Source organism: Desarmillaria tabescens (assembly GCF_030435595.1).
Source record: "Desarmillaria tabescens strain CCBAS 213 chromosome Unknown EV420scaffold_13, whole genome shotgun sequence".
Lineage (NCBI taxonomy): Eukaryota > Fungi > Basidiomycota > Agaricomycetes > Agaricales > Physalacriaceae > Desarmillaria > Desarmillaria tabescens.
Window position 1 is genome coordinate 211,304 of NW_026848312.1, and position 12,183 is coordinate 223,486.

The following is a 12,183-nucleotide window of genomic DNA, read 5'->3' on the forward strand; positions in this document are numbered from 1 at the left end:
TGTATCTTCCCTGACTTTTTTTGGGGGGGAAGGTCCTCTCTCCACCCGCATGGTCGCGAGTCGTCGTGATTAATTATGTGATCGGTATTCCAGTTACTTATCTTCGGCACAAGACGCGTCTGGGTTGCGCAGTGATTCAGGGCTCGTCAAACCAGGTACCGCGCCTCATTTAAGCATGGCCGCATAACAAGCATCTATCAAGTCTTGGCTTTCCTTCTGGAGGACATTTTGCCCAACCCCCTGAGCCCACTCAGTGGTATCCATTGCTATAATACATGGACCCTCATGTACATTCCCAAGTCGACCCACGGCTACTACAGTAAGTATTCCCATCGACATCATGCTTTTACGGAGCGTATGCGTGTCGTCACGGATCACGTATATTTCGCGCTTACAACCACAGGACGTCGCTTCCTACGATTCTCGCACGTTTAAACGACAAGTTTCCCCGAAACCCAAGCGCCCCGACCTCGCTAAGACCCTGTCTTGAACGTCTGATCTCGACACCGGACATATGGTCAATGTTCTTCCTCTTCGTTCCCTCCGCCTTTATTCTTACACACGAAATCCACGGCCCAGTGCGCTTCTATGGTGTTCGTACCTTTCGATATCGGTAGCTTGATTCACAGGATGCTCCATCGCCATATGAGATAAAAATACAGTGATTAGCCATCATTGTTCACGGTGAGAGAGGTACGTATCTAATACACCGAGGATTGTCCACTCCGGTTTCGAAACCACGCCTTCATCTTTCGTAACGGGAATGGAATAGCCAGCGCTGAGGAACATGTCAGCTTGGCCACAAGCCACCTGGTTGCTATGCGGGGATTCAAACTTTCCGAATGCTGAAGTGAGTCCTGTACTTGTTCTAACACATGGTACCCCACGTCGCCTTCCTCTGTAGCCGAGACGTACCGCGCCCCGCCAAGTCCAACATAAACGTGAACTTAATGTGGAGATGCATTATCAATCATGGACCGATGTCAGCTACTTGTGGCCACTGTCAGTCCGAGCATGCGGTTCCGGGACGAGACATGGCTGGGACAAATGATGTAGGAACTTGGTATGACCGAGCGCCTTGGATCAATCAATAGCGTTGTAATTAGTATTATACATACTGCCCGCGGATATTATACGGAATATGTATCTATTGCAACTTCCCAACTAAACACAGTTTCCCCGCTTCCATCGCACAACGTACCAGCGCCCCATCATCATCATGTAGAATCGATTGATATAAATAGTCCTGCGGAGAAAACGATATCGTAACAGGCTGGTGGCTAATATCCCAACGGCATTCGGCCATAGCGGCGAGAGCAGGGAGGTCATACCTATGATGCGGCGATACCATCAGAGATATGGCGAGTCGCTGCAGGACAGGAAGAGCCTCAGGAATAGTCAGAGATTGGACGAGACCTTCATTATACAGAGTCTCGTACACTCGAAGTTCGAGCAAATTCGCCAGGTCTCGAACAAGAAGCGTCGGAGTCAGTACATGTAAAGCTGCCATTCCTTGCAAAGTGAGTCGAGTGAGCACACACGATGATAGCTCATGTAGCGCTAAAAATGATATGGACGCAGTGGGGCGGAAGTCCAGATTGTTCACCTGGAGGCCTTCTAGCGTGGGTGCACTGATCCATCGGAGCATTTCGTGGTCGCCAAGATTCAACTTTCGAAGACGTGGGAGGGTCACGTGGGCGTAGGCGAAATGCGTGCGGCGATTGATACCAGAAGGGCCAGAGGGTCTAGTATGTGTTAATTCTTCAATGCCCTGAAACTTCGGAAGGGATAGAATGGATACGCAAGTGGAAAATGATGACAGATTGGCATCTTCTATGTGGCAGGACGAATTCCCAGTTAGCTCGAAAAAGGTTCGTCCTGGCCGCTGGGGCGACAGGTATAGGACTTCGATATAGCGAAGTGCTGGAGCATCGATATGTTTTAGAATGGAAAGGTTCACAATAGAGACATTGCGAAGACGCCGAAGTGAAACAGGTTTTACGATTTCGAAAGAACGACTTGATTCGTCGTTGCTGCAACGAAAATCTACCAAGTTAGGCATGCGACGAAGAGCATTGAAGGGCATGTTGCAGGCGGTCACGACGTTCCAATTGAGATGCGTCAGTTGGGCACAAGGCAAGCCGTTTAGTATGTAGGATATGTCCTGCTCGAAATCAGTTCTACCACTCAACATAATAGTCTGGAGTCGGGGACAATTTTGAAAAGTGGTGGGAAATTGGATGTCCAGTGCGGACATCTCAGGAGTGACAGATATATGAAGCTCGCGTAGTAGTGGCAAGTGGTCATCTTTTAGACGACTGATAAAGGACCATACACAAGATCGTGGATTATCGGAGAGAGTAAGGGACTCCCAGCGCTGTGACTGCGATAAGAGAAGTTGGAGGAGAGTCTTGCACTTGGACAACACGGAGAGTGGCATCCCATAATCTTGTAGTGCAATCACTATTTCGAGAGGATATTTCCCCGAGCGCTCTAGAAATGTAGTGAGCATTTTCTCCGGATTTTGGGTGGGTGGGATCATATGATTCTGGAAGTTAACGCGACGCCAGAGCGAAGGCAGTCCGATGGAAATCATCCTCCATTCGCTGCAGACGCGGCCGAGCACCCATGGGTACTGCCTGTAAGAGAGGATGTTGGGAGCCTCCATACTGTCAAGGATGTGACAGAAGATTATGCAGAGGATTTCTCGAGGAAAACGTCGAATGGTGGAGATAAATCCTCTGTGAATGACAAGGAAAGCTTCGATATCCGCCTCTTCGTCGCACAGTTCCCCCTGCGATGCCATGTCTCTAATGATGCCACTACGAAACTTCCGGAGAAGCTCCAGCTGTGTTTGCGCATTAGCAATAACGTTCTTGATAGCGGTCAGCTCAGAATCATGAGGATATCTATTCGATTTGAGGAATGGCCAGAAATTGTGGGCAACATGCCAGGATCTGGGCTGCCATGAAGGGATATCGCAACTAGAGGTGACCAACATTTTACTGTTGAAAATCAGCCTCAAGTTAGGCTCTAAATCAGGATGATACTCACCTGCTGCTGGAGCTGAAGTATACAGGTGTACTGAGGCAGAGTACTAGAAGCAAATGCCGAGTTGCTGTGGCAAAAAGTTTGCCACAAGGCTAGATATTGCCGCGGTAAGTACAGGCCTCAATTAGCGCTAATTATAAAGAAAAAGAGTTATATTACGTTATTGTATATATACGAATCAACAATGAAAGATGAACACTGTACTCGCACAAACAAAAATTGAACAAGAACGTAGCCGATTCAGGTTCGGAACGAAGGGCCCGGCACCCGGCAAGTATTTATTCGCCGGTCGTCGGGTAAAACCTTCGCGTTCGCCATTTTGTCAGTGCCACCAACAGTGGGGTGATTAGGCTGCAACCACCTCCCCATAGCTATTCAGAGCCCACATATGATGGATCCAGAGGACTGTTCATCCCTCTTGGCACCTACTGCTGAGCAGTTGGCAGCAGTAAAAGTTTTTCCGTTGATAATTTCGCTCAAAAGTGATATTTTGGTGCGCCTGTTGCCTCATTTTCGTTTGTCGGAATACTTATGCCTCGCAGAAACAATTGGGTTAGTTCTCAGTCAGAAATATGACTTACGTTGGTAACTGATTTTTCCCCAAGATGCTGCATTGAGCTGGGAGTGTGTCTCTTTGCTGCTATGTTCGTTTCAACACTGACAAAGTCATAGTCAATTAACGGCTTCTGATATCAACTTTGCTATTGTTCGACCTATCGTCTTCAAATATGCCAAGGTTTCTTCTCCAGTAATTCCCTAACTACTCGTCTCATACGGTGCATTAGCTACAAAATATGGCCGTCGTATACGCGTGTCTGGTTGTTCGGTCGTACTTCTTAAATGAAGCCGAAGAAGATCTGGCTTATTCTGGTCTCATGCAATCTCGTGCTATGCTCTGCGAAATCTTGGCCATAAAACTCCTCAATAACTTTGCAAACAACTATATTCAATTGGTCGCTGTTCTTACCACCACTTGGAACCCCCTCGCTGGGGCTCCTCCTGACGTCGTCAATGAAGTTCGACAAGTCTTAGGTGGCGATGACGACGATCTTAACTCCCCGCAAAGTGCTCTAGAGGTCCAGCCGTCCATCAGTGTCTTCCATGCTAATTTCGGTACTCATTCGACTTTCTAGATGGCGATATCGACCGAGTCCAAGCACTTCCTTTCCTGCCCTGTCTCGCAGAAGGTTGTCAACGACATCTATTGTGGACGCGTCGTATTCTCGACAGCTGCCCACAGATCTGTTCTAGCCGACAACTACAAACCGCGTGCAATTGAGGTATACGATTGCCGTAAGGCGCCATTCTTGGATCACTATCGGTACGATGTTTGCCTTTCATTCGTAGCCCGCGTCTCAATGCATGCAGGCTTCGTGTCCCGCGCTATGGAAGTATACTAGAGTTTCTGAATTTCGCCGTTCTCTTGTGTACCTTTATTCTCTGTCTCACTTGTTTGTGGAATGTCTCTCGTCCTTCCGCCGTGGCGCTAATGGCAGACATACAGATCAAGACTTGAATGTCGTCACCGGTTGGGAGATTGCATTTGGTGTCTGTGCCGCTGCCTTTGTTTTAGAAGAGTACACCGCCGCGACGGAACATGGATGGAGTATCTATATTGCCAATGTCAGTATTTCTGTCCGGTTGACCCGCCACAGAAACTCACGTCTGTCTCTTGTAGACCTGGAATGCGTTTGACTTTTCTTTCATCCTCATTTTCCTTATCTACCTCGGCTTGAGGATTCGAGGAATTGCTCGGGGCAACCCTGACTTCTCCGATACGGCATTTGACGTGCTTGCATGTGGAGCATGTATTCTGATTCCCCGACTAGCATTCTTCGCAGTCTCCAACAATGTCGTTGTCCTGTAAGTGTCTCTTGCATGGCTTCACGAAAGCTTCCTTCTAAACCCTACAGATCTCTGCGAGAAATGATATCGCAATTTGTGTTTTTCATCGGCATTGCTGCGATCTGTTTCTCCGGCCTGTTGTTTACACTTTGGAGACTTGGTGGGTCCTCCTCTCTCGGAAGAAATTTGTTCTCTTCATAAAGCTTTCCCAGGAAACGGAACTTGGTCGGTGAAAAGAATTGCTTGGCTCATGGTACAGATATGGTTCGGTAACACGTACTTGAGCTTTGGGCAGGCTGAGAGCTTCCATCCGTTGTTCGGACCCATCCTCATGACAAGCTTTGCGGCACTGTCGAACACACTTCTGCTGACAAGTAGGCCTTGTTGTTATCTTAGCAATACCTAGACTAACATCGGCCAGTTCTCATCTCGATCTTGTCCAATACTGTGGCAAGAATTGATGCGGTAAGTGGGCTTCACTGATCGTTTCCCCACTAGTTACTGATGGATGTCTTCTACAGAATGCCACCCAAGAGGTTCGTCTCTTATCAGTGTACATGTCCACGTTCTAATGACTGGATGTCCAGTACCTGTTTCAATACGCGATATCTACTATCGAAGGGTATGCAGACGTTTGACTTTCGCGTCGTGATACACACTAATACAGTGCCGTAATAGTGTCCAATCCGATGCGCTCTTCTCTTATCAGCCTCCTTTCAATATCCTCGCCTTCGTCATCCTCAAACCGGCCAGCTGGATCCTCACCCCCCGCGCTCTTCATACCACCAACGTCTTCCTTACCAGAGTCACCAGTTTTCCCATCCTCGTCGTCATAGGCGTCTACGAGCGCTACTTCGCCTCTGGACAACGCTTTCGCGAATCGGGAAAAGGTGCCGCGCAAACTCTATTCAACAGTCTTCCCCGGCATATCAAGAGTATGCCTCTTGTCGAAGCTATCGTCGGGTCCACGTCTAATGACCTGTACGAAGCTATCTTCGAGGTTGACGCGGAACGCGATTTGCATTTGTTTGATGATGAGGAGGAGGAGGAGCTCCCTCGCCTGCGATCGGTGCACTCCCAGGAGGATTTACCTCCGGATGCTGAAAGTAGGAAGAGGCGCCCGTCGAGTGTCAGGCGGCCACCAAGCACGACATCCGGTCCGAAGGGTCTATCACCTCAAAATTCGCCCAGGACACCCAGGGCCAGGAATCTCGACCTCCTCTCCGCTGAAGTGCAGCCCTCTCTGGGTTCATTGAATCCGTTGCAACGACTGTTCGGTCGACCATCTGATAGTCCTCAAGTGGAAGCAACGGTGAAGAAGGTGGAAGCCTTAGTGGATGACCTACGCAACCTGCCTGTTCATAAGTTGAAAGATGAGATGAAGGAACTACAGGTACATGAGCATCTCTGCGAACTGAATTCTACTGAACTTTGTATAGGAACGCCAAGCGAGGATTGAGAGCTTACTACTGATGCTCACGAGAGGCATGAGAAACGAAACACCGGGCTCGGTGTCATGAACTTGACGAGGAAGATATCTGGACCATTCGAATGCATCTGCTTTGGACACCTACCTACTTACAGACGATTTTGCTGATACGCCTAAACTTGTTCCGATTACTGCTTTGAAAGCCCAGTGCTGACTTCGAACTCTACTTATTAACACACATTTACTGAAATTACGATTGGATTGAAACAACATCCCGCCTGGGGCCATCCTTTGTCCTTGGAATGCTACTGAATCATTGACTTCATTGACTACAGGCCTACTGTTATAGAATGTCATCGACTATGCCCCTCTCTCCTAAGCAGGTGCGGTCACGGAAATTTCCTGTCCGCCGCATTGCAGGGAGGTCCCGGCAAACAACGAGGCCTTATTTCTCCTCTAGATGATGGAATCTCAGCTCGTCCAACTCGTAACCTGGTGCAAATTCTACAATACACGAAGGGTCTCCACAAGCGATTTCGATAGGGGTGAACCTTCTTGAGATGCGACAAGCAAATCGCTACGTCTTTGATAACACAGTTTATATCGTCCATCTCGAAGAAGCCCATGAGAATTTCGCAATGTTCTGCCGTCCCCAACACTTTGGAAAGAGCTTATTGATTGACATGCTCAAATGTTATCACGGGGTAACGTTTGCGGACTGCCTAGAGGATGCATTTCAGGTTTCTAGTTCACGTATTTTGACCGACTTCAATGCTGATATAAATATAGGGATTACACATCGGGAACAAGGATATTCAGAAGATGGTTCCGCCTTCCAGGTGGTTAAAAGTATTATGGAGTGGGGAGGCCTATGCGCTATAGACCTCACGCATGCTCTACAAGCACTCGATGATCCCAAGAACATCATCCGAGTTTTAGATATGTATCGTCATATGCTGGCCACCGATGCGTCCATGAATAAACCCTCCTGCTTTTATATTCATGAGAAGCTTGAAACTCGAGGAGCATGCAGGGGTGATGTTTTCCATCCTCTTCAATAACATGATATCACGTCCCAGACGTGAATATACTGTTAGGAAGGTTAGTGGTCTAAAACAGATGATGTGCCATTGCTTATCATGTACGGATCGAGGACGACAACGTTAGTTAGCTCGGTCTTGAACATCTTTCTATCCTTTTACTCTTGTCGTCATTTTGCACAGGAGAGTGACGCCGGTCTGAAGGAGTCTGACGGCGGCTATAACGGTCGAGACAAGCACAGACCTCATCCTCCTAGAGCTCAAGAGCATACCTGTGGATTTGGTTGATCTTTCATCCTTCGGTCTGGCGCCTGCTGTCAGTAATAATCAGGAACGAGAGACACTTATTCAGCAAATGCCAACCAAAGACATCCTGTGCCTTACTCTCTATCACAAGGAAGGCTATCGCCGGAAGCGTTCGGTCGTCGAACACTTCGTAAAGCATACAGCCGTGCTTGGTCACGCAGCTCTCTGAATAGCGCTGGTGTCCAGGCCAGGGTGACGAAGAAAATTCTCCGTCTTTCAGGGTACGCCTTTGTCATCGTTGGTAATCGTCAAATCTTGGTGACGAGACTGAGGAGGTACGGCAAAGGTTGGAAAGACATTGCCACCACGAATTCCCATACGGAATAAACTCTCTAGTCTCAATTAGCGCTGTGGATTCGTCCCTATGTCGCCTAGAATATTGTCGTTTAAAATGGTCATGGTATAAACTTGTACATGCAGGCAAAAAGCCAGCTTCGATGGTGACCGGTTCTTTTACTGCATAGGCCTCACTGAGCATGCAATGATGTCTTGAGCGTACAATTCGTATTCAAGAGGTAACTCGCAACGCGAAGAAGATTGGACTGTTCGAAATTTAAATGAACGTCCCTTGCATATAAACCGAGTCCTCGAATACAACATTAATTGACGGCCTAAAGTAAGAATAATTTAAATGGGTCCGATAAATTTGTACTTAAGCTCCCTCAGGCACTCTTTGCATCCGTTGGCGGCACACTACTAGGAGGAAGACTAGTGTTACTTTCCCGTGAGTGTTCATAATTCGACAGTATCGTTGGAAGAAGCAAAGTCTGAGGAAATATATCATGAATTAAGCCCATACATCTCAAGGTAAGTACCCACCCGCACGACACGACCAATGTCGTCTTTGAAAGGTATTTCGTGAGCTGGTACCGGCGGCATGTAGAAGGGCCACGTCGTCCCCCATTCGAATATCAGTAGCAAGATGCCAAAATATTGACGGCTACGGGATAGACACTTCAGACAGGCGATCTGTGAATCGTCAACAATCGTACGCACCTTTTCTTGATCGTGTCCTTCCATTTTTTGAGATCTGAAGCTTCTTCCTCATTGCTGAAGGCGGGTGAGTCAGAAGGTAAATAAGAAAGAAGTCGATGTTTACGTGAAAAACTACAAGAAAGCCTTCAGTATTGTGTTCTGAACAGAACATCGGTCATACCTGCTCAATGTCGATGTCCTGGCACCATTCGACACGTTCATAGGAGCCCCAGTTCCTTCCCCAACGTGTGTTACTCATCTTATTCACATGTATTGGGAGATTAATATCCGCTGACGGAATCCACGAGTCCGAAGTTGGATAACTGAAGAAGGCTCAGCAGAGGGCGGACCTAAATGCAACATGGGAACGAACCTAAACACAGCATGAAGTGCATAACCTGCATATCGAGCATATTTGTCTTCGAGGCCGAGCACAATCAACCCCCGAATCGTGTCATCGAGAGATACGACGCCGTCGCCATTTGTATCGAAGAACGTCGGTGTCTACGTGAATAGTTAGCGTGGCGCCATAAAATTCTCGTGCACTCACGACACCGCTCATATTCATTGCCTTGACAGTCCAAGTCCCGACCTGCTTGACGGCAGCAATAGGCAACCCATTCACCTTCTCCAGGCCCTCGCCAAGCACTTGCAATCCATCGATAGCCTTCAACCCACTCGCAACGGGCTCGAATACCTTCCTGCTCGTATCAGCTGCGAGAGTGACGACACCGCCCACCGCAGTCCCAGCAAGATCCGCAGTACCAATCGCTACATTTGTCGTGACGCTGAGACCTGTCTTAGCGACTTGCCGACCAATCGAGAACCCGGTGGAGCTGGTGTTTCGTATAAATCCTGCGGTGTATTTGCTAGCGTCAAAGGCGGGATTGACAATTGTAGACGCGCCCGAAGTGAAGACATTCCCTACACCGTAGAACCCAGAAGCAATGCTATTGCCAATCCCCCCTGCTTGAGGAGTTTGGCCGATAGTATCAGCACCAGGACTACCTTCTTCCTGACCCTCTTCAACTTCCGGAGTGACTTCAGTGGACGTCTGGAGCTTCCCTTCAGGTGGGGTAGTAGCCACAGCTACAAAAGTATCTTCGACCTTTGGTTTATTTGGATTGATAGCGCCAGTGGCTGTGGTCGCGACATTTGATACGCCATGGGCTACCTGGGAGAGCCCGCTTCCAGCAAAGTCGGTCGTGCTCTTCAGAAAGGAGGACATCGTTGCGCAGCGACGTCAGGCAGGTAGAGTATATATACACCTAATTGAATTTGTGGAGACCCCTCGTCATCCCTTGGCGTCACGGTTGGGGTTCAACGATAAAATCCACGTGATGGCAGGTCCCAATAAGAGGCGGCCAGAAACCATACACTGTAGCCACAAAGACATAGCTGTTGTGATCTCACTAGTGAGTGTGCCGCGTGGATCAGAGGCTTTCGTGGGATATTTTGGAGACAGCGGAGTCCAACCAGGAGCTTAGTATGTTGAGAGCAGAGCAAGCCATGGCAACGGCTGCTGGCGTCATAGCAAGGATGAGTCGGACAACAATCCTAATACTGCGAGTAACCAAAAAAACAAGGCAGTGCGGGAGCTCCGGAAACGAAGCGCAATCGTCGAACAAGTGCCGCTGATAACACACCATTTCAGACCACGGCAGTAGAGCTCGGGCTCATGTAAATCACGAAACCCAAGCACCAAGCAAGCGCTGGCGAGGCAGCACGCCATCAAACAATGCGGTAGCAGCAACGAAGCTCTGGTCCATGAAACAACATCATATGGGAACAACGCCACATCGGAGCACAGGAACCATAGCAAACGAAGAGCAGGAGCTGGACAAGGAATATAAGTCTCAGTGAATCAGACAAGGACAAAAATACGGAAGCGCACGATGGAAAAGGGACGCGTCGTGTCTGAATTTAGTCGGTAGATGCCATTATGATGTGATGGCGATGGTTGGTGGTGGTACCCGCTGGGGATATGGGAGTATAGAACCTTAAACTAGTCAGGGCGATTTCTGCGGGCATATTGACTTTTTCCACAGAGTCTAAGGTGTCCGTTCGAAACAACAAGGGGCGGGGAGAAGCTGGAGTGAAGGGGATGGGTTCTAGATTGGAAATTCGTCAAGGAATGAATCGCTTAAGTTGTTGCAATTGAGGACAACCAATTCATCATGTAACCTCGAGCGTTCAGCAATACACAACGATGTACCTAAAAACAGGGCTGAATGAACACACCAAGAAATACTGATTCTAGATCAGTTAACATTGTTACAGGTAAACTTAGGCAACAGATTCGAGACCAACTCTGGCTATGCCCATGCTCTCAAAACCTGTTTCATCAAGGCGATTCAACTTCATCGTTACCGGTGGTTCGGTATTCTCATCTTTGACCTGAGCTTGGCATTCCGTTCAGCGCTGCTAACAATTCGCCAGATCGAACTATACAATAGTTTGTTGTCCGCGTCGCTGTGTCGTGTCATTGACGGTCGAGTTCATCCATGTTGATGAATGAGGATCCAATGAGCTCGCCATCATCGTCTACTGTTACGGAAGAGAAGAAACAGGGAATTCCTCGCCCAGCCCCTGGCTGAATATATCCAGTCTGCGAAATGCACTCGCATGAATTCCAAGAGTGCGTGATACCCGTCTTCGAGGCAGAGAGCACCCAAGCCTGATCAGAAGCAGCTGGACCATGTTCTCGCCTTCGCTCGGTTCTTGCGATTTCTCACGGTAGTCACGGTAAAGGACGTGTCTGTCTTTGTCGAGAATGCCTTGAACAACTAGAATATTGTTGTTCTCGATGCAGGACCCAGGCATTGACCAAGGTGCTCATATTTGTGGTAGCGGACCGGAGAGAGAGATTCCGTAATATTTTCCCACGCTTTGGTTTTCCTTCGCGCTATCGAATATTTTACCATCCTTCAACGTTCAACTCGAAATCGCACTGTTCCTTCGCCAAGCTAGGTGGTGTCCGTTAGACATGGCAGATAGAGCGACAAAGAGTGAGTAACCAAGATACCGAGTATTTTGGGTTTGAGGGATGAGTTTCCTGCCGAGGTGACCTCCGGCTGAGGGAAGAGAGAGCGTGATGGAAAGGAAGCTGGAAGGGTGACTGAAACGTCACCGACTGATGGGCAGGGAACCCAGGTGTTCGGGAGGTTGATGACTGACCGACGGCTGGAGACGCGATGCGACAGACAACGAATCCAAACAACTATGACTAACAAGGGTGCAGGTGGGTCGCGAAAACCGAGTCCTGCCGAACGAGGAGAGAGTGAAAACTTCAATGGAGATATTCTACAAAGTCCGCAAATATTGGTACTACTCGATCGTACAAAACGGACGCAAATACGGTGCCAGCTCAAACTCGAGCTGTTTGTTCCTCACGTCGAGTTTGAGGTCCACAAATCCAATACACCCGTATCTGTATATCTGGTTATCGCTGTTCCAAAGAATCTGAAGCCATCTTTTTCCATCAATAATGACTGGAATTCCAGTTATTACCACAATACCTCTTGAGTTCATGAATGG

At 48.4% G+C, this 12,183-nt stretch overlaps 3 protein-coding genes across 3 annotated transcripts; 1 reads left to right on the forward strand and 2 right to left on the reverse strand.

Moving 5' to 3' along the window:
• Positions 1–1,074: 1,074 nt before the first annotated feature.
• EV420DRAFT_1534509 (uncharacterized protein) lies at positions 1,075–3,259 on the reverse strand. The gene is made up of 3 exons (XM_060472800.1): positions 3,058–3,259; positions 1,582–3,008; positions 1,075–1,520 (listed from the first exon to the last, which is right to left on the reverse strand). The coding sequence occupies exons 2-3, from the start codon at positions 2,999–3,001 to the stop codon at positions 1,489–1,491; spliced, it is 1,452 nt and encodes a 483-aa protein (XP_060332145.1). The 5' UTR covers positions 3,002–3,008; positions 3,058–3,259; the 3' UTR covers positions 1,075–1,488.
• On the forward strand, positions 3,221–6,441 carry EV420DRAFT_246747 (receptor-activated Ca2+-permeable cation channel). Its single transcript, XM_060481381.1, has 16 exons — positions 3,221–3,544; positions 3,594–3,603; positions 3,657–3,675; positions 3,724–3,787; positions 3,837–4,127; positions 4,185–4,372; positions 4,420–4,502; positions 4,556–4,674; positions 4,730–4,914; positions 4,965–5,056; positions 5,109–5,270; positions 5,318–5,361; positions 5,418–5,432; positions 5,484–5,518; positions 5,575–6,289; positions 6,336–6,441. Exons 1-16 carry the CDS (start codon positions 3,440–3,442, stop codon positions 6,414–6,416), a joined length of 2,208 nt encoding a protein of 735 aa, XP_060332146.1. The 5' UTR covers positions 3,221–3,439; the 3' UTR covers positions 6,417–6,441.
• Positions 6,442–8,210: 1,769 nt separating this feature from the next.
• On the reverse strand, positions 8,211–9,976 carry EV420DRAFT_246831 (uncharacterized protein). Its single transcript, XM_060481382.1, has 7 exons — positions 9,197–9,976; positions 9,020–9,150; positions 8,828–8,969; positions 8,771–8,778; positions 8,668–8,721; positions 8,491–8,611; positions 8,211–8,438 (listed from the first exon to the last, which is right to left on the reverse strand). Exons 1-7 carry the CDS (start codon positions 9,872–9,874, stop codon positions 8,334–8,336), a joined length of 1,239 nt encoding a protein of 412 aa, XP_060332147.1. The 5' UTR covers positions 9,875–9,976; the 3' UTR covers positions 8,211–8,333.
• Between the last annotated feature and the right edge of the window lie 2,207 nt (positions 9,977–12,183).